This window comes from Penaeus chinensis, chromosome 1 (assembly GCF_019202785.1).
Source record: "Penaeus chinensis breed Huanghai No. 1 chromosome 1, ASM1920278v2, whole genome shotgun sequence".
NCBI classification, from domain to species: Eukaryota; Metazoa; Arthropoda; class Malacostraca; order Decapoda; family Penaeidae; genus Penaeus; species Penaeus chinensis.
Genome location: NC_061819.1, coordinates 6,381,592 through 6,404,091, shown reverse-complemented (window position 1 = coordinate 6,404,091; position 22,500 = coordinate 6,381,592). Strand labels below are relative to the sequence as shown.

General features: G+C 35.8%; 1 protein-coding gene across 1 annotated transcript in view; it reads right to left on the bottom strand.

The window, feature by feature from the left end:
* Window positions 1-14,658: 14,658 nt before the first annotated feature.
* Window positions 14,659-22,500, bottom strand: part of LOC125030000 (uncharacterized transmembrane protein DDB_G0289901-like) — a 17,837-nt gene continuing 9,995 nt past the window's right edge. The window contains exons 2-5 of the mRNA XM_047620251.1: window positions 19,854-19,919; window positions 16,601-18,587; window positions 15,059-16,444; window positions 14,659-14,729 (exon numbers count right to left, since the gene is read on the bottom strand). Of these exons, the coding sequence (XP_047476207.1) occupies window positions 14,659-14,729; window positions 15,059-16,444; window positions 16,601-18,587; window positions 19,854-19,919 (3,510 nt within the window). The remainder of the gene's footprint in view (window positions 14,730-15,058; window positions 16,445-16,600; window positions 18,588-19,853; window positions 19,920-22,500) is intronic.

The following is a 22,500-nucleotide window of genomic DNA, read 5'->3' as shown; positions in this document are numbered from 1 at the left end:
TTTATTCTTATCATCATCATTATTATTATTATCATTATTATTATTATTATTATTATTATTATTACTATTATTATTATTATTTTTATTATTACTATTATAATTATTATTATTACTAATTTTGTTATCCTTATTATTATTTTTATTATTATTAATATTATTATCAGCATTGGTTTTAATAAGAGCATTTGCTTTATTCCCAGTATTATCATGAGCAATATAATTATTATCATTATCAGTATTAGTTTTAACTCAATTTAATCCATTTCATCCCTGCATGCATCATGTTGTGACTGTAAGTTCGTTTCACAAATCTTTAATATTAAAAGACTGCGTCCTCCGAATATTCTCGCCAACATCTATTATTTTTATTATTATTTTTATCCTTATCATTACAATTATCATTATCAGTATCATTATCATTATTACGATTACCATTATTGTTATTACTATTATCATTACTATTATCCTTATTTTTGCTGTAGTTTTTATTACTACTACTAGCACTACTAAAACTAGTACTACTACTACAACCACTACTTCTACTATTACCACGACTACTACTACTATAATTACAATAAGGATTATTAACATTTTCCGTTGTTATATTTATTAGAAATAACATGTATTATCATTCTTTTTATTGTTATAGCAAAAAAAAATAAACGTTGACTATATTAACAGCAGCAATAGCAATGACATTTAACCTGCAAGTAAAAACGATAGAAAGTAACAGTAAACAACAATGACGATAATGATAACGACAATGATTGCAAGACTGAGAATGATGATAGCAGTGACAAAAAATATATATAAAGAAGACAGCAACGCTAATAATGTAGACAACTACCTGAAACACTTTATCAAATATTTGCGATCAATTTGATAACGAACTATTAAATAGCCATAACGACTTTCTTTCAGTTTTCTGTACTAACATAAACTTCTACCTCATTTATTAACTTTTTAACTGATGACTTACTACGCAAAAAAGCATTCCCTGTGAATAATAGTCACTTAATGGCTGTAAGTAAACCATAACGCATTCATTGTTTTATTGAAGAGCAAGAAATTTGTGTTATATTATTTTCTTTATTTATGTTGGAAATACCTACCTTTTCTCCACCTTTTATTTTTCTTCTGTGTAATTAATTTGCCTTACCTTCACTTGCTCTTTCTTATCCACCCTTTCAGAAGTGGATATCCTTATGGTTAAGAGGATAATGATAATTTGCGAACGGACCCCTTTCCCGTGCAAAGGAGATACATAATACTTCCTATAGTAACACATTTGTCCTGTATGTGTGTAGTTAGGGAGTAGTTTGGCTAACAGACAGAATTATTAGAGTAGTATATGTGTGTGGTTAGGAAAGGAGAATAATTTAGTTAATACTTTAATTAATAGTGTATTTGGTAAATAGATATTCGTAGAAAAGGTATGAATGAGAATGAATATCTTCATATTACAAAAAAATATTAATTCTCATTCATACCTCTTCAACATTTGTCAACATGAATACGGTTCATCCTCCTCGTAGATAGATATTCCTCAGCTCAATAGCCATCATTAATAATTTCAAGTCAGGTAAGGTAATACTGTCGACTAAAACCAGTTTATACTGACCTATACAGATTAGCTTCGTGTACTTCATTTCCGATACTGGTTCTTTTCGCTTCATTATCTAAGTATGAAACATTATCATTACTATTATTATCATTATTATTATCATTCTTATCATTATAATTATTATCATTATTACTATTACTGTCATTAACATCACTATTATCATTATCGTTATTATCATCTTTATCATCATTATTGTTATTACTATTTTCAATATTATATTCCTTTTTGCTGTTATTATTATTATTAATATTATCATTAGCATTATCATTATTGTTATTATTATTATTATTATTATTATCATTATTATCATTATTATTATGATCATTATTATCATGATTATTATTGTTGTTGTTATTATTACCTTGTATTATCATAACTATCATTATTATAATAATTATCATTATTATCATTATCATTATTATTATCATTATTATTAATCATTGGTATTAGTATCATTATTATCATCATTATCATTATCATTATTATTAATCATTGGTATTAGTATCATTATTATCATCATTACCATTATTACCATTATCATATTCATAACCATTATGGATATAGATTATAGATATATAAGAACAACAGGAAGAAGACAAATTTAGAATGCTACAACTACAAACTGGACTACAACTGCAACAACTACTACTATCACTGCTACTTCATCACTGACAATGATGATAACAATGATGATAATAATAATAATGATAATAATAATAATAATAATAATAATAATAATAATAATAATAATAGTAATAATAATAATGATGATGATGATGATGATGAAAAAATAACAATATTAATTATAATAATAATGATAACAATAACAATAACAATATAGCAACAACAATATTTTCTTAAAATAATAATAATGATAATGATAATAATAATAATGATAATAATATTAGTAATAAAGATGATAATAAAACAATAAGAATAATATCAGTGATAATAATGATAATAAAGATATTGTTAATAACGATGATGATGACCATGATACTAATAATAATAGCAATAATAATAAGAAGAAGAAGAAGAATGATGATGATGATGATAGCAATTGTAATAGTAATGATGGTGATAATAATAACGATTTTTACAATAATAACAATAATAAAACGACATAAGATAATTCACCAACTTACATTAAAAATGCTTTACTCTCTATTACAAATGCTCTCCACTAGCCATTCGATTTATAAAATGAGTTTAAAGACAGGCTGGATCACCGCCAGGCAGCTTAATAGCATAATTACCAAATCAACAATTGCTTCAGAATTCACATTACATGCCTTTGCAATATCAAGACGAATTACTGAGCTGATGTGAATAAACTGGAATGTCTGTTAATCATTCGCTTTTCTGACATGCATTATACACTTATTTATGGCTTGTTGTTGACGCCTCAAATAAACGTGTGTGTGTGTGTGTGTGTGTGTGTGTGTGTGTGTGTGTGTGTGTGTGTGTGTGTGTGTGTGTGTGTGTGTGTGTTTGTGTGTGTGCGTGTTACGGCTTCAGGAATGCAGTTTAATGTACTGCAATACACAGTAAAGCTATCTCTGTAAATATGTACAGACAGGTGTGTGTATATACATGAATTGGTCATGTAATTTAAGTTTAAAAAATCGATGACACGTAAATAATGATATTATTTGATTGTAATATCACTAAAGTTAATGGAGGTAATGATGGTGATGGTGAGGATGAGAAAGAGGATGATCATTATTATCATTATTATTATTATTATTGCTATCGATGTTATTATTATTATTACTATTATTATCATTATTACTATCGATATTATTATTATCATTATTACTATCGATATTATTATTATTATTATTACTACTATCGATATTATTATTATTATTATTACTATCGATATTATTATGATCATTATTATTATTATTATTGTTATTATCATTATTATTATCATTATTATTATTATTATTATTATTATCATTATCATTATCATCATCATTATTGTTTTCATTGTCATTATTCTTATTCTTATCATCATCATTATCTTCCTCATCATCATCATCGTCATTACTACTGATCTATTATTATTATCATTATTACTATCATTAATTTTATCATTATCATTATTACTATCATTAATTTTATCATTATCATTATTACTATCATTAATTTTATCATTTTCATTATCATTATTACTATCATTAATTTTATAATTTTCATTATCATTATTACTATCATTAATTTTATCATTTTCATTATCATTATTACTATCATTAATTTTATCATTTTCATTATCATTATTACTATCATTAATTTTATAATTTTCATTATCATTATTACTATCATTAATTTTATCATTTGTATTATCATTATCATTATCATAGAAGTATGTGTTTAACAACCATTATCATTTTTATTATCATCATCGTTATAATTATTTATATTATCATCATTATTATTATCATCATCGCTATAATTATTTCTATTATCATCATTATTATTATCACCATCATTAATATCATTATTGTTTTCATTGTCATTATTCTTATTATCATCATTATCCTCATCATCACCATCATCATCATCGTCATTACTATTAATCTATTATTCTCATTATTATTATAATTAATTTTATCATTTTCATTATCTTTATCATTATCATAGAAGTATGTGTTTAACAATCATTATCATTATTATTATTATCGCTGTCATTATTACTATTATTATCATTATCATTATCATCTTCATTAATATCATTATTGTTTTCATTGTCATAATCATTATTATTATCATCATCATTATTATTTATATTATTATTATCATTATTATTATCATCATCATTACCATCATCATCATTATCATTACTATTATTGTCTATTACTTCCGTTATTATTGTCATTAATTTTACTATTAGTATAAGCATTATCATTAGCATTATCATACAAGTGTGTGTTTAACAACTATTTTCAGAGTACCTTCTAGCTCTCTTTAATTTAGTCATCAGTTGTTACATATAGAATTCCTGTATGTCCGTTTTTCCTTCCTACGCCCGTTACATCATCTGTATTTTCCGCTAATTTTCTGCAGATGTGTTTACCAGTGTACTATTTACAAGGGCATCTAAATATGTATATCTAAAGACAAAGTTCTTATATATGCTCCATGTGTCTGCATTACCTGTATGTATGTGTGTGTATGCGTGTTTCTTTTATCTTATCTTATTTTCTTTCTTTTCTATCGTTACATTATAGTTACTGCTTTTTACAGTAATTTTAGTTTTACAATCCGCCTGCCACCTCGTTATGACCTGATCTGTGTTCATTTCCGTGTGCCTAGTATAATGTTTCTTACACCTATATCTTCCTCTCCTTTGCCTATGAAATATGAAGCATTAAATTCAGGAGGGTTTTTTTCTTTTTATCTCATTTATTCCTTCCATGTTTCTTCTCTTTAATTCATTCGTCTGTTTCGACGATCTTATATCCTAAACACACACAAACACAAAGCTCGCGACTCCTTACCTTTTGTCCAACCCATCGCCGAGACCTTCTTCGGAGACCGCGTGGCGCTTGTGAGGTCCATGACCGGAGTCGTCCTTCTCACACAACAGACCTAGAGGAGAACGTAGCTAGTTATATTGTATTCGCTGACTCTGTGTTCATTCGTTGACTGATGCCGAGTGAATGATCAGTTGGCCCATAAGCCATTGGTAATAAAGTATATATTTTTCGGTCGATAATATCCAACCTGTAGTTTACGTTGACGACGGCAACAAGTGTTTTTGACAAGTGGTGTCGTTGCCACGGGAATACTTCGAAGTAATGATACACTCGATTGGAAAGAACACACACATTAATATATACTGATATTAATACATATATACATACACACGCATATGTTTGTGTATGTATATGTAACTATATGTGTATATATATATTCATATATATATATATATATATATATATATATATATATATATATATATATTCATATATATATATATATTCATATATATATATATATATATATATATATTCATATATATATATATATATATATATATGTGTGTGTGTGTGTGTGTGTATATATGAATATATATATATATGCATATATATACATATATGTATATATATGCATATATATACTTATATATATGTGTGTGTATATATACGCATATATATAAATATGAATATATTTATATGTGTGTGTGTGTGTGTGTGCGTGTGTGTGTGTGTGTGTGTGTGTGTGTGTGTGTGTGTGTGTCCATATATATATGAATATATATATGAACATATATATGAATATATATATATGAACATATATATATGAATATATATATATATGAACATATATATATATGTGTGTGTGTGTGTGTGTGTGTGTGTGTGTGTGTGTGTGTATGTGTGTGTGTGTGTGTGCGTGCGTGTGTACGTGTGTATATATATATATAGACATTTTTTCATATATATATATTTATATGCGTGTGTGTGTGTATATATATGTATCTATATATATACATGTACATATATGTATTATATACATATAAATAAATGTATTTATATAAATAAATAAATATATGTATATATGTATATGTATGTATGTATGTGTGTGTGTATATATATATATATATATATATATATCAGAGTTGGCCGATTTAAATCAGTGCAAACACACACACACACACACACACACACACACACACACACACACACACACGCAGACACACATACTTATATATATATATATATATATATATATATATATATATATATATATATATATAGATTATCTGCCTCATCTTTCTTCATGATTAAAATTGGATTATGCAGAGAAGTTTGGTTCAACTCGGTTTTTAATGTTTGTTTATTAGCAAATATATGGCACTCATTCCGTACAAAACCATTGTGCTGAAACTCACACTGGAAAGCAGGGCGTGGCTGATCACAAATCAAATATCTGCCTAAATAGCTCTGTATATGGTGAGCAAATATTTACCACACGACAAGCCTTTTGAGGCCTATGTTCAAGACCTTTGTTGAGTTACCCCCCTCCTCCTTTCAACGAGGGAGAGACAAATATCACGGGACTTATTACTATTACGAATTACTATGGCTATACGCCTTTATCAGCATTGTGAATTTGTAAGCGTTATTCTGTATTCTACATAGCCTACCTAATTAACGACTGTTTGTTTTCGATTTTCATGTAAGTGGTACCTGGTCGTTCTTTGTGACATCATATTACGTCTATTGGTAAAGTAGAAGTTAGCATAATCAAGAGAGGTCGTCTAGTCCTTACAACCAGCATCTCAGTTTTCAATATATATGTATCTATATCTATCTATACATATATATATATATACGTACATGTCTCTCTCTGTATATATACATATATATACATACACATATATGTCTAGATATATAACTATGTATATATTCATATACACACATAGGTGTATATATGGGTGTGTGGGTGTATGTATCAATATATATATATATATGTACACATATATATGTATGTATGTATATGCATATACAGTGTGTGTGTGTATGTGTGTGTGTGTGTGTGTGTGTGTGTGTGTGTGTGTCTGTGTGTGTGTGTGTGTGTGTGTGTGTGTGTGTGTGTGTGTGTGTTTTGTATTACCTCTTTAGACTATTCAGCCATGTCAGGAGGGCTTACTAGTAGCATCCCATCTAAATCCTTTTAACGTGCAGTTGGCAGGTGGGCGGCATTCGTCTGTTTCACCCAAAAATGAATTCACAACCAAGGCCAATGGTCGTGGTTACGTGACTCGTCCAGGAACAGAGAGCGCTAAACTACTCGGTCAGACCCAGGGCTCGTGATGTTTCGTTTCTCTGATTTTCAGAAATCCGCGGGTACATTTCCGGATATTGCAGTTTACTAAATTGCGGATGCGGACGAGAATGTGGGTGTCCTGATTACTGAGATTTCCGGATGCAGACCTGTCATTTTCCCTAATTTACATCTAAATTTCCTCCTATGGTTTATACATACTACTGTAATATATGTGGTTCATCCATATGTTTCATTCATGAGTTCGAAACTTATATAAATTGGTCAATAATCCGTAAAATTCAATTGCAACCGATGCGGATGTCTGGTAACAGATCACGCATTTGTACAGACATTCGTTTGTTCACTGCCTACTCCATTTTATCTTTTCGGGTTAATATCTTATTATGTACTATACAAAAGGCTATTATGAAGACCACCATTTGCTATTCCCTGGGTGTAAAGTGCAGTAAAATAATAGTCAGAATGAGAGAGATGGGGGGGGGGGGAGATAGAGAAAAGGTGAGTGAGTAAATGTGAAATATAGAATTCAAAGAGTCGGCTACAAGGCAGACAGAGAGAGAGATAGAGATAGAGAGAGAGAGTGAGAGAGAGAGAGAGAGAGAGAGATAGAGATAGAGATAGAGAGAGAGAGAGAGAGAGAGAGAGAGAGAGAGAGAGAGAGAGGAGGATGCTATCAGCACTTCTCCTTTGCGGATATAGATTTAATTGCGTACGTTTTGTCAACAAAAAGGTGAATGCGGATACGAGTCATGTCAAATATTACTAAATCCGTAGAAGCGGATACACAAGCGGATTTTTATTTTATAAGGATGTGTATGCAAATCTTCGATACTAACCCACGCTGCTTTAAGACGATGTAATATATGTAATATATGGATGAATGCCAAACTTTCGTCCATTAAGTCGAACACTGTTGAACTATGTGAAGGTAGAAAAAACTGCGAGAAAACAGAAAATCCCAAATGACGGACAAATACCATAATGGAGCGGTAAAATTCAGAGTAGAGTCGTTGGAATTCTACAGGGTAACTTCCATACCATTAAGAAGACGAGAAAAGTGTAATCCTAAAGATTAGTCAAGTTTATGCCCCAACCTGTGGTCATAGCGATAGAGAGTTTCTATGAAGATGTTCAATAAGCGACCGATAGACCAAAGACCAATTTTACCTCTGTTAATGCCACGCCAGGAGAAAGGGTACATAGAGAAACCATGAAATAAGTTGATAAGTTACTGAAGTAAGAGAGGATAAATGTTATTAGAATCTGCTGAGGTTCGATTGGTCTATATCATAATTGTATTTTAAAAAATCGAGAGGAAGTGGACATAGATATTCGGAATTGAAAATCAAATCGACTTCATAATTAGGAAGAGGTGTGATTGATTAAGGAACTGATTGATTAAGTAAATGTGGATAGTGGCCGCAAAATGGTTAGAAGTGAAATGAAATCATATTATGCATCTCACAAGGAAAATGGATAAACTCAACAAGAAAATTCCTCCTCAAGCTAGTTAATCTGAAAACAAGATTAACGGAAACTAAAAAAGATACACATATATTTAAGTCGAGATCGATATTAATACTATACTTAACAAAGATGCATTGCTTATACACAATTGCCAGTCCCACTGAAGTGTTAATTTACGTAATTTTATTCTGAAGGCATATTGATGTAGCAAAACTTAATAGTAAATTTAAATGACTGTCCATGATATCTATAGGCGTCTTCTGTATGCGTCAGTAAAGTTAATACTGTGTTAAAGTTGAATTAACCGTAGTCTACTTGCACCGATGATGCACGACCCACTTCCCAAACGCACAAATTAGAGCGAGTATCAACAAATGCGCTAATTTACATGAAAAAGATGATATTTGTGAAATAATAATGGGCAATTTAATTTACACGGTAATGTTGATAACGAGACGTTTGCTGTAGAAAAAACACATACACGGTAGCATTGTATCATGACTATATTATATCTGTGTTAGTACACACAAGAATTTTATAGGCAATTTAACTGAAAGTGCCAAACAAACGTAAACTCTTCGTAACATCAATTCATATATTCACATATTCGAATTGTCTCTTATAGTTCTTCCTCGTGTGTGACCGTGGGGCACGGGTATGTTAGCTTTCTCAGGGTTATGTCAGCGAGGACTATGGTAAATTTACACGCGGTTTTGCAGCTCACTATAGTTTAAAGAATCATAAAGTTTGTATTTTGAAGTTGATACCTAATAGCGAAGTTATGAAAAGCTTTCTCTTTTTATTCCATTGATATATTTTGTAAGATGGAAATGGCTTCCCAACTTGTAAATACGTTGCCTTTTCTGTCTGTAAACTCCGTATATGTATTATGTAAATATATATATATATATATATATGTATATATATATTTACATACTTATATATATATATCTATTTATGTATAGGTTTATATGTATATATATGTACATTCATACACACACACACACACACACACACACACATATATATATATATATATATATATATATATATACATATATATATATATGTGTGTGTGTGTGTGTGTGTGTGTGTGTGTGTGCGTGTGTGTGTGTGTGTGTGTGTAACGTATATGTGTGTGTGTGTATATATATATATATATATATATATATATATATATATATATAATTATACGTAGTTATTCAGCCATTTTTTCCACTGCAGGACTTAGGCCTCTCTCACTTCGTTATTGAAAGGTTATTTGGCAGCACCACCCTTGCCTGATTTGATGCCCTTTCTAATCAACTATGAGTCTTCGTGTTACTACTTATTACCACGGCGGCAACTTCCCCTGTAACACCTGTGTGTGAGCTCTCAGGCGATATGCCGTTTTCTCGCCGTTAAGACCGGCCTCAAACCAGCAGTTGGAGCGCAAATATTTTGCAATTGCCCAATGCTATAACCAATGAACCATTGCAGCAGCCATATATATGAGTATATGCGTATATATGTGTGTGTGGTGTGTCTATGGGTGTGCATGTGCATGTGTTGGAGTATGTGTAATATATATATATATTATATATATATATATATATATATATATGTGTGTGTGTGTGTGTGTGTGTGTGTGTGTGTGTGTGTGTGTGTGTGTGTGTGTGTGTGTGTTAATTATATATGAATATGTTTAAAGCTATAATGAATTTCTATCACTTAATTAATTAATATTAGGAACACTGGAATCATCATGAGTATTAGAAGTACAACAAGCAGTACTAGCACCAGCAGCAGTAATATTTCATAATTATTCTTACTGATACTCTCACCTATTTATAATTTTCTTATTATAAATAGGATTATCTTTATGATCACTATAATTATCATTGTTTGCTATCATGATATGTTTTATGTTAATCATTTAATATTAGCACTCTCATTATTATTGCCTCTATTATTTGTGTCGAAATATTCCTACTAAAAGCACATGTTATAATCATCATAATCATTCGCATGGACGGTTACCATTATTATCAACATCAACGATGCTAATGCAGGTACACCATTCACATATTTGTAGCACAGACTGCTTGTCTACACTTTCTTCATTGTTTTTTCCTGCGTCAACATATTTCATCAGCGTATATTTCATGGTAGCACGAACACTGATAGAATCAATAATACTAAAGATAAAATTATATCGTATTTAAGGAGTAATTCAATTTGGATGTATTACGTGCATCGGGTATTAGTGTAAGAAAATAGACATATAAATATATCAGCGGACATGTATAGCCTGTACATACGCAAACACAAAAACACACGCACGCACATGTACATATGTGTGGGTGCATGCGAGCGTGTTTACTGGATCTGCAGGTATAAACAAACTTAAACTCTCTTCACTAGTTTCAAAGCCTAAACTTGCATGTATTTAATAGACTCACGTGGTCAGCAGTAGTAGTAGTACCGTTGTGATAACTGGTCATGGCTATAATGACAAGGTATCCAATCTAAACACAAACTGTTGCTGTGGTTCCCAGAGGATTTGGTAGATACGTGTACTCCAAGCGTGGTTGCCGAACACTGCAAGTCGTGGAAAGTCAATGTCTTGTGTACTTTTTTTTGTGCCACTGTAAGTATACTTCTAAAGATGTGTTCTTATTTTTTATGCGTTTTTGTTTGTGTGTGTGTATATGTATATTTATGTATATACATATATATGTATGTGTGCACATATATGTAATACATGTATAAATGTGCATGCATATGTGTGTACATATATTTATATATTAGTATGTGTGTACATATATTTATATATTAGTATGTGTATATATAATTATATATGTGGGGAGGTGTATGATTGTGTTTTAGTATTGTTAGGCTGTGTGTGTGAGTGTCTTCATTTCCCATGCTCAGGATTATTTATGCTCAAGTTACCCCCACTCGCCTTTAGTTCACCTACCCCTTCATATATAAGTAAAGTTACCCATGTTGACATAAATATGGCGGCTTTAGGTTTGCTTCAGCTACTTATTATGATGTTTCTGGCGATTTTTATAAAAATTTAATTTTATTAGGAATTTCTGCAAGCATAGCCTTAACTACAAGTATCATATTGTTAGACTGATGCCTGATGTGGGATGATGCGGTAGGATGGCCATTACCTATTTGCTCTGCCTTTGTCCCCAACATGTTGACATCAGCATGCCAGTACATATTCACAGCTGAGTCAACTGAGAGGGGCGACCGGGCGCGAACCCAGGAACTTGCGACTGCAAAGCCAGCGCTCTACCATTGAGCTATAAGCTTTTAAGAAATAGGCCTACATATCATTCTATTCCATTCTAATTACAACGGAATCTTGATTAAAGCGGAGTGTCCCAATATAAGGGAGTTATATAGGTTGACTTTATGAACGGAGTAATTCAGAATTGAGCGCAAAGCACTTGGTTTCAGATTTGCTTTTATAGAGGGCATCTTAGCTTGTCATGATATCTGTTGTTTGGTGATAGCTAAAAAAAAGAGAGGAACTTGAGATTCCCGTTGAGATCACAGAGAGAGGGAGGGAAAGACAACGACAGATAGGAAAGAATTAAAGAAGAGAGGGGGAGAGGAATATTTCAGTCCCAGAGATAAACTTCAGAAGAACAGAAGAGATGAAGAACTGTAGTGAGAGAAATCATATATGAAAGGAGTTAGAATAACTTTGTGTTAATACGTGAAAACCAAAGCACACTGTGGATAAGTATTTTTTTATTTGCAAAAGAGTAAAAACAAAAAAACAAAACGTGTCATTGTAGTTTTAATAACAGATGTAAAAAGAAAATATGAAATAGTAAAACCTTTTGATATCATAAGAATTTACAACAATTACAAATCAATAAATTCTTAATAGTGTGAACGACTGATGATCCATCTTTCAAGAATGTTTTTTTATACCCTTAACCAAATTACTGTACCAACAAAACATTCAATAAAGTCATACAGATATGGATTTTCCATGAAAGCTTTTCTATATATATATATATATATATACATGTGTGCGTGTGTGAGTGTGTGTGTGTGTGTGTGTGTGTGTGTGTGTGTGTGTGTGTGTGTGTGTGTGTGTGTGTGTGTGTGTGCGGGCGCGAGTGTGTATATATATTTATTTATAAATATATATGTATGATATATATATATATATAAACACGCGTAAATGTGTATGTATATGTGTGTGTGTGTGTGCGTGTGTGTGGGTGTGGGTGGTGTGGGTGTGTGTGTGTGTGTGTGTGTGTGTGTGTGTGTGTGTGTGTGTGTGTGTGTGTATGTGTGTTTGTGTGTATGTGTGTGTGTGTATGTACGTGTATATATACATGTATACATATACATATATATGTGTGTGCGTGTGTGTATGTGTGTCTGCATATATATATTTATATATATATATATATATATATATATTATACATTATTTATATGTAATACATATATCATATATACATCAATTATTAATATAATATATGTATACATTATATATATATATATATATATATATATATATATATAGAATATAGATCAACATACAATTAGAGAACTGGACAACATGAAATTGACATAATTCAACAATATAAACTATATAACAAGGTAACCCATACAAAAAAATGCACGTTTTCTGTGAAAACTAACAATCCCCGACAACAGGATATGATGTGATAAACATGATGGTATATTACATGCTTTATATTTGTGTAAAGTCAGGATGGTTGTTTTGCTTGGTTGTATAACTGTCTACCTGTGTTTGTGTACATACCTCCCACCTCTACAACCTTATAGATACTAATGTGAGCGATGACCTAACAAATGAAACGCGGAATGGAATAACAAAAACTAATCACTCCACTTAAATAGTTTTCAAGACTAGATTTTTGCACGAAGATATTTATCTAAACCTGAGATAACTAACTATTTATCCCAAATAATCTGAAAAAGTCTGCCGCGTCTGTGGTAACGGCTGGCACTGACGACGGCCTGAACGTCGTGGGCGCCACAGCATGCGTGGCAGGAGTGGCAGAAGTAGAAGTCGTCTGCGAAGGGAGAGACAGGGCCACGGAATCCCCTCGTGGTAACGGTGCGTCGACCACTAAGGAAGTAAGTGCTGGGACTGGGATATAGGCCGGCCCAGCTTCACGGTCGTATTCGTGCTCTGTAGTCGTAGCTACCGGAGACGTAGTGGTCGAACTGGTACGGCTATTTCCCGATGACGATCGCCGACCTTCAGGAATGGCTGGGGACGAAGTAGTGACCGTCGAACTATCAATGAAGAATGCATTTGTTGTTCTCGGAGGTTCCGTAGTTCTGGTTGTAGGCTGCGTAGTTAATCTGTTGCGTATTATTCTTCGCGTCGTGGCCCTTGTCGTTGGGAACCTAAAGCCCCTAGATTTCGTTGTGGAGAACTGTATCACTGGTGTTTTAACGGTAGTGAACCGAAAGCCAGGCGAGGCAGTAGTAGATGCCTGTGAAGGTTTGCTTGAGGGGAACCGAAATCCTGGTCTCCGTGTAGTGGTAGTTCTAGCTGTAGTGGTTAATCTCGTAAACGGTTTTTGTGTCGTGGTAGTTGTAGTCGTAGTGGTAGGAGGAGGTCTACTAAATGGTCTCTGTGTCGTAGTTGTCGTAGTGGTTGTGGTAGGAGGTCTCGTAATAGGTATTCGTGTGGTAGTTGCTGTAGTTGTAGCGGGTACGGTCGTAGTTGGGGACCTCGTCGTGATGCGAGGGGAGGTGAACGCCACTGGAGCATTAGTCGTTCTCTGAGAGGCTGCGGTCGTTCTGGCGGTCGCTGCCGGTGCGGCCGTGGCTTTGGGCTTGATCTTCATGAATTCGAAGAAGGAAAATCCGTTGTTGGAGAGAATGTCGTTTTCCGAGATTTCTCTCCCCTGCGTGACGTCATTTCCGGTTTGTGACGGTGCCAGGTAGCCGTTTTGTACCTGATTGTTATTGCCTCTGTTGTTGTTATTGCCTCTGTTACTGTTGTTATTGTCTCTGTTAATATTATTGCTATTATTGACTCTGTTGATGTTGTTATTGTTATTGGTTGCACCTGTATTACTGTTGTTATTGTTATTGGTTGCACCTGTATTACTGTTGTTATTGCTGCCTCTGTTATTGTTATTGGTACCCCTGTTATTGTTATTATTACCGTTGCTGATACCTCTGCTAATGTTATTATTATTAATACCGTTGAGATTTGGAATCGGTGGTGCTCTGTTAATATTATTACCGTTGTTCCTGTTGGTGTTTATGTTTGGATTTCCGTACATATTGTTCCCGTTACTTCTGTTAGCATTGTTGTTAGCATTTCTGTTATTGTTGTTGATATTCCCGTTGTTATTATTTCCGTTTGTATTTCGGTTCGAATTTCCGTTGAAGTTAAGATTATTGCCGTTGAAATTCCCGTTGTTACTGTTGAAATTCCCGTTGTTACTTTTGACATTTCCGTTGTTACTGTTGACATTTCCGTTGTTACTGTTGAAATTTCCGTTGTTACTGTTGGAATTTCCATTTGTATTTCTGTTAGAATTTCTGTTTCCATACATGTTATTAACACCGTTTACGTTATTCCTGTTGCCTCCGCCAAGGTTGTTGACTATGCCGTTGTTACCGTTGAAATTTCCCGTTCCTCCGTTTACATTATTTCTGTTGTTTATGTTTCCGTTCTTGTTGTTTCCGTTTGTATTACTGTTCGAATTACCATACATATTATTCCCGTTGATTCTGTTGAGATTATTATTACCGTTGATGTTGTTAATTGCGTTAATTCCGTTGGTGTTTCCAGGACCCGTTGCTCCATTACCGTTATTTCCGTTACTGTTACCGTTGTTTGCGTTTCCGTTCTTGTTATTGCTCCCGTTTTTCCTGTTAGGATTATTGCTGGCGTTTCTGTTGTTTCCGTTAATATTGCTGACGTTTCCATTGCTGTTCCTGTTATTTCCGTTTGAATCTCTATTTCCGTTATTTCTGTCACGCTCGTTTCCGTTTGTTCCTCCGTTACTGTTGCTATTTACGTTGGCAGTAGGACTGTTTACATTTCCGTTGCTATTCCCGTTGACATTTCTGTTATTTCCGTTCGAATTTCCGTTATTCAAATTCTTTGAGGTGCCCGTGTTGGTTATACTGTTGATATTGTTAGCATTAACTTTGTTTACGATACCATTACTGTTAGACGCAATGTTGTCGTTAGGAATCTCTCTGTTGTTATTAAGGTTTCCGATATTATTTAATCCGTTATTTGCATTCCCGTTGTTCCTGTTGAGAATTCTGTCGAAGCCGTTGCTAAACCCGTTGTTAACGGTTTGTTTATTTCCGTTGTTTCTGTTAATGGCGTTGTTTGTGTTCCTGTTTCCGTTGGTCCCACTGTCCACATCCTTGTTTCCGTTTCCGTTGCCTGTATTACCGTTATTACCGTTCGTGTTTCCAATATTGCTGTTATTGATTAAATTTCCTGTGTCCCCGTTATTGTTATTCATATAATTTGCGTTGCCGTTATTTCTGCCGCCTCCGTTAGCGTTGTTGCCGTTTCTGTTGCCTGAATTGTTGTTATTATTTAAATTTCCCGCATTGCTGTTATTATTTCTGTTTCCTCTATTGCCGTTGTTATTGTTTCCTGCGTTACCATTGTTATAATTCATGTTGCCTGCATTATTATTATTTATGTTAGCGAAATTAGCAATGAAACTGTTGCCGTTGCCTACAGCACTGTTGATGGCGACGTTATTTCCGTTAACAGTCTTCGCAGTGTTGTCATTCCCGTTGCCATTCCTGCCACTAGCGCTGCCGTTGTTACCGTTATTGCCGTTATTCCCGTTGTTTCTGCTTCTCTTAGGAGTTATTCTGCCTCCGAAATTCCCGTGAATGTCGTCCGTGATCGAGGGAGGCAGGTATGTTCCCGAGGGAGACGTCACGGCGCCGACGCCCGCTCTCGAAGTCGTTCCTGAGGTCGTGCTAGCGCCCCCGTTGCCAAAGGTGAAGGGTCGTCCGCCTCTGGGCCTCGTCGGAGAGCTGGAGCTTGGAGAAGTGGTCGTCCTCGGGGTGGTTGGCGCCGGTACGACAGCGGGGCGAGGCGAGGACGCGAGACCGAGGAAAGGGGTGGAGGAGGAGCCTCGAGGTGGAGGGAGGTAGTTGCCGGAGGGGTTGCCGGCGGTAGTAATGATCGGACGAGGCGTCGTCACAGCAACGGCGGGTCTGAACCTGGTTGTGGGTTGCCTCGTTACGGAAGGCGTGGTCTGTGGGCGCGGGGTCGATCTCGGAGCAGTCGAAGGCAAGGCGGTCGTCAGCGCAGCAATGAGGGGCGGCAGAGGGGCGGGGGCTTGGGTCACCGCCGAGTTTCGATTCCCGAAGGAACCCGCGGCCGAGTTCCCGTTACCGAAGTTCCCATTCCCGAAGGAACCTGCGCCTGAGTTCCCATTCCCGAAGGAACCTGCAGCCGAGTTTCCATTCCCATAGGACCCCGCAGCCGAGTTCCCGTTGCCGAAGTTCCCATTCCCGAAGGAACCTGCGCCTGAGTTCCCGTTGCCGTAGGATCCAGCCGCCGACTTCCCGTTACCGAAGTTCCCATTCCCGAAGGAACCCGCGGCCGAGTTCCCGTTGCCGAAGTTCCCATTCCCGAAGGAACCTGCGCCTGAGTTCCCGTTGCCGAAGGATCCAGCAGCCGACTTCCCGTTACCGAAGTTCCCATTCCCGAAGGAACCCGCGGCCGAGTTCCCGTTGCCGAAGTTCCCATTCCCGAAGGAACCTGCGCCTGAGTTCCCGTTGCCGAAGGATCCAGCAGCCGACTTCCCGTTACCGAAGTTCCTATTCCCGAAGGAACCCGCAGCCGAGTTCCCGTTGCCGAGGGAACCCGCGCCTGAGTTCCCATTCCCGAAGGAACCCGCGCCTGAGTTCCCATTCCCGAAGGAACCTGCGCCTGAGTTCCCGTTGCCGAAGGATCCAGTCGCCGACTTCCCGTTACCGAAGTTCCCATTCCCGAAGGATCCAGCACCCGAGTTCCCGTTGCCGAAGGAACCCGCGCCTGAGTTCCCATTCCCGAAGGAACCCGCGCCTGAGTTCCCATTCCCGAAGGAACCTGCGCCTGAGTTCCCGTTGCCGAAGGATCCAGTCACCGACTTCCCGTTACCGAAGTTCCCATTCCCGAAGGATCCAGCACCCGAGTTCCCGTTGCCGAAGGAACCCGCGCCTGAGTTCCCATTCCCGAAGGTACCCGCGCCTGAGTTCCCATTCCCGAAGGAACCCGCGCCTGAGTTCCCATTCCCGATGGAACCCGCGCCTGAGTTCCCATTCCCGAAGGAACCCGCGCCTGAGTTCCCATTCCCGAAGGAACCCGCGCCTGAGTTCCCATTCCCGAAGGAACCCGCGCCTGAGTTCCCATTCCCGATGGAACCCGCGCCTGAGTTCCCATTCCCGGAGGAACCCGCGACCTGCCTCCCCCGCTTGGCATTACCGCCGGAAAGGAAATTCTGGAACATCCCCGTCATCTGGATGGGCGTGTACGAGATCGTCGGATGAAAGCCCGAGGCGTCGGCGTAGTACCGGACCGTCATCAACCTTCGATCCGGAAGAACCACGAAGTAGCTGCCGTCCTCGCGCCCTCCGTCCCGCTGCGAGGTGTGGCCGAAGGAGTTCCCGAACGCCGGCTGCTTCACCTCGTACGAGAAGTTGAATCGCGCCGGACCCTGTGGGCGGAGGGTGCGTTAGGTCAGCATGGAGAATGGAGGAAATTATGTGTGTATGTGTATTTTTATGTATATGTATATATATATACATATATATATATATTTGTGTGTGTATATAATATATACATTTATACATGTGTATATATATGAAAATAGAAAATGTATACAAAATATACGTGCGTATATGAATGTGTTTGTGAATGGGTATGTGTATGTGTGTATATATATGTGTGTGTGTGTTTATATATATATATGTATATTTATAAATATGTATATATATGTGTGTGTGTGTGTGAATATTTATATTTATATATATACATACATATATATGTATATACCTAATATATATATATATATATATATGTGTGTGTGTGTGTGTGTGTGTGTCTGTGTATTTGTATGTGTATGTATGTATATGTATATATATATGTATGTATTATGGAAATGCCCATGGTTTCTTTTAGTTTAAGCAGCACCGGATGCAATTTTATTATTTTTCTGTGACTGCTGTCTCCTGTTTACCCGTTTATTTTGCGCCCAAGCCTTTCAGCAGTGCAACAGCATGCTCAGGTTTTATCATGCTGTTCAATTCAAAATTCATTTACTTTATAATGGTGCTTAGTAACCTCGCCCACTTTATTCCACGTGCCCTATCTCTTAGTGATGCATCGCAACACTATGTTACTTGATTAAAACTATGATTATTTAATTATGTATGTAATTAAATAGAGAAACGTGTGTGTGTAGCCGGTGTTTACGTGTATGAGTGGTGTAAGCAGCATGCAAGCCCCCAGAATCCACAATTGAAAATAAAGATACTTAGCCATATAACGAGTCTCAATTGTCTGTGTTCTGTGGCATCAGTCTGTGTCTCTCTGGAACGTCACTGGCCATATGTCATTATCCACTGTGAAGTAGATTATAGTCGTCCACCTTCGTCGTGTCAAAGTCTCAAAGCAGGCTGAGCGTCAGGCAAGCCATGCAAAGCCGTGTATCTGTGGCCAGGTTGTAGTCTCGGACTTGGGAATGTCCACCACAACTTTGCCACAGCTCTCGCATGTGCTATTAGACTGGCACGACCATCTCGCCAAAAGCTTGTGTGTCATTCGTTCCCGTTAAGTCGTAGCGCAAAAATAGCGGTGCTGCTCGTTGAAGTCATTAGTTATCACAATCCTTGTCATGTGTCAGAAGGTGAATTGGCATGGCACGTTCTTGGCGATGTCAGTGTGTCTCCGAGGCAACGTCCAGAAAGCATGGCGGACTCACATAGTCTGTTCCCCCGTCCAGGTAGTTCTGTGAAGGATCTTGGGCCTGGACCAGCAGCACGCAAGCCTGGAATAGAAGCCAGATTTAAGGTTTTGAAGATTTGCATTACTCTTGAAAAGCCTTTCCACAGGAACTGAATCTGCGTCTATAATTAATTAAAATTAAATTTGCATATATGATTCTGTAAAAATGGGGTAAGTAAAGGCTTCACGTTACTAATAAATACACAATTTTCCCCAAAGACTCTGTTCTTAAATCGCGCCTCCTTTTTTATATCAACACGTTAAAAAAATGTAAACTGCATCAGAAAAAAAATCGCACAATGAAAGTTTTACAAGCAAGTTAAATAAGTCGACAATGATATAAAGACTTGCAATAAAAGATAAAAGTTTCATGGAATTCAAACATAGCAACAAGTGCGCAAAAAAAAAGTCAATGACCTGAGCTCGGAAGGTATATTCCTTTGTGAGATATGAATCAAGATTTATAAATGGAAAATTAATAAAAGCTTTAGTAACACCGATGACAGATGATGGTAACAGAATAATGATATGAATAATAATATTCGTGATGATGATATTAAGTAATTACGTTGGTGATAATAACATTATATTACGATAATAATAATGTCATTTTCAATAATACTAAGAGTATTTATGACAATAACGACTTTAATAGCATTAGTATAAATAATTACACTGAAAATATTTAAAATAATGATAACACACAAAAAAAAAACGAAAACACACCAAAATTAGTATGTATATGTACACATATCATACATAATTTCACAAATACACATACATATACAGGCCTAGGGGAGCCATTCCAGACACTAGGTTTTCTCGCGGGCAATTTCTCATCCATTTCGCAAGGCCTGTTCTCTAGAAACCGAGGAGTCTTGAACAAACACCATCTGCTCCCGTTAAGCGTCTTCGTGTAATGTTTATAATGTTTATATATGGATCATTACGTGACTCGGGAATCAGTCTGGCCGCGTTGATGGAGGAGGATCTATAGTGTAGTTGGGTTTGTGTTTTTGTTTCTTGTTTTTCGTACTGTTATTATTTTTTTGTTTTTGTTTTTTGATTATCTTGTTCTCTCTTTTTTTTTTTTTTTTCTTCTTCTTCCCCATCCCCTGCTCCTTTTCATCCTTATTCTTATTTGTATTATACTTATTCATCGTCGTCGTCTTTTGTCTGCTACAACTACTACTACTATTACTATTGGTAGTACTATTACTACCATTATGATTACCATTACCACTGCTACTACTATTACTACTAATACTAATACTACTATTGCTATTATTACTACTACTGCTACTATTATTATCACTGCCATTACCACTTCTAATACTATTACTATTAATACTAATACTACTATTATTATTACTACCTTCTCTTCTACTTCTTCTTCTTCTTCTATTACTACTACTGCGACTGCTACCTTTTCTTCTTATTATTCTACTATTACTATTATTACTACTGCTACTACCATTACGACTATTACTACCACTACTACTACTGTTATTACTACCAATATTAACTTTTTTTCATCTTCTACTAATACTACTTATTCTTCTTCATCTCCTTCTTCCTCATCTTCATCTTCCTATGACTTCTCGTGTTCTTCTTCTTCTTCTCCTTGGTAATGAGAAAATCACTAATAACATCTACAACCATTTGGAACATTAAATAAAATAATTGAGCTTGAGTTTAATTGGTGCCAACGATGTATTTTTTTTTTTTTTTTCGCTAATGCTATAGTCATTACTGATTCCGTAACAATGGATTAGTGTGAAGTAACAGTTGAACGAGTGTCGAAAGCCCTTGTTGATATATCCGATATTACTTTTACTTTTATTGTGATAATTGTTGCCACGTGTGCGACCGTCCTCGCCATTAGTGTTGCCCTTTTAGGATGATTTCCTTTGTAATGTTATTGATAGTGTCATCATTATTAGAGACAGATTGAGAGAGAAGAGAGGCATGTTGGGAAAGCGAGAAGGGGAGAGGGAGAGAGAGAGAGTAAGATTGAGATAGTAAGAGACGGAGACGGAGAGAATGCTAGACAGCCAGAGAGTAAAAGAGAGAGAGAGAGAAAGGAAAGGGAGAGAAAGACCGAGAGAGAGAGACAGAGATAACACGGACACATATATAAGGGGAAATAAACACACATACCAGCCAATTAAAACTTTCAAAATCTGCCTTATGTCCAGAATTGCCATCCATTTGTCGAGAAGGAAAACACAAAAACATGCAAAAACAAAACATAGACGTCTTCCGCGCCAATTTTCTTGTTAAGTGATCGTAATTACTCGAAAGACTCTCTTTATGGTGGATGTTACTGTGGCCGAAATTTTATGTATTTGTGGGCGTTTTGTATTTGTTTTATGTATGTGGGTTTCGCTCCGTGTTCTCGGTTTGTTTCGATGTATATGTATGTGTGTGTGTGTGTGTGTGGAAGGTGTGTATATGTGTGTGTGTGGAAGGTGTGTATATGTGTGTGTGTGTGTGTGTGTGGTGAGAGAGGGAGAAAGTATACATGTGTTTCTATATCAAAACGTATACATATATGTAGATGGATATGTGTGTGTTAACACACGCGTAATTTTCTGAATTTTCTACATGCAAGTTATTCGCGC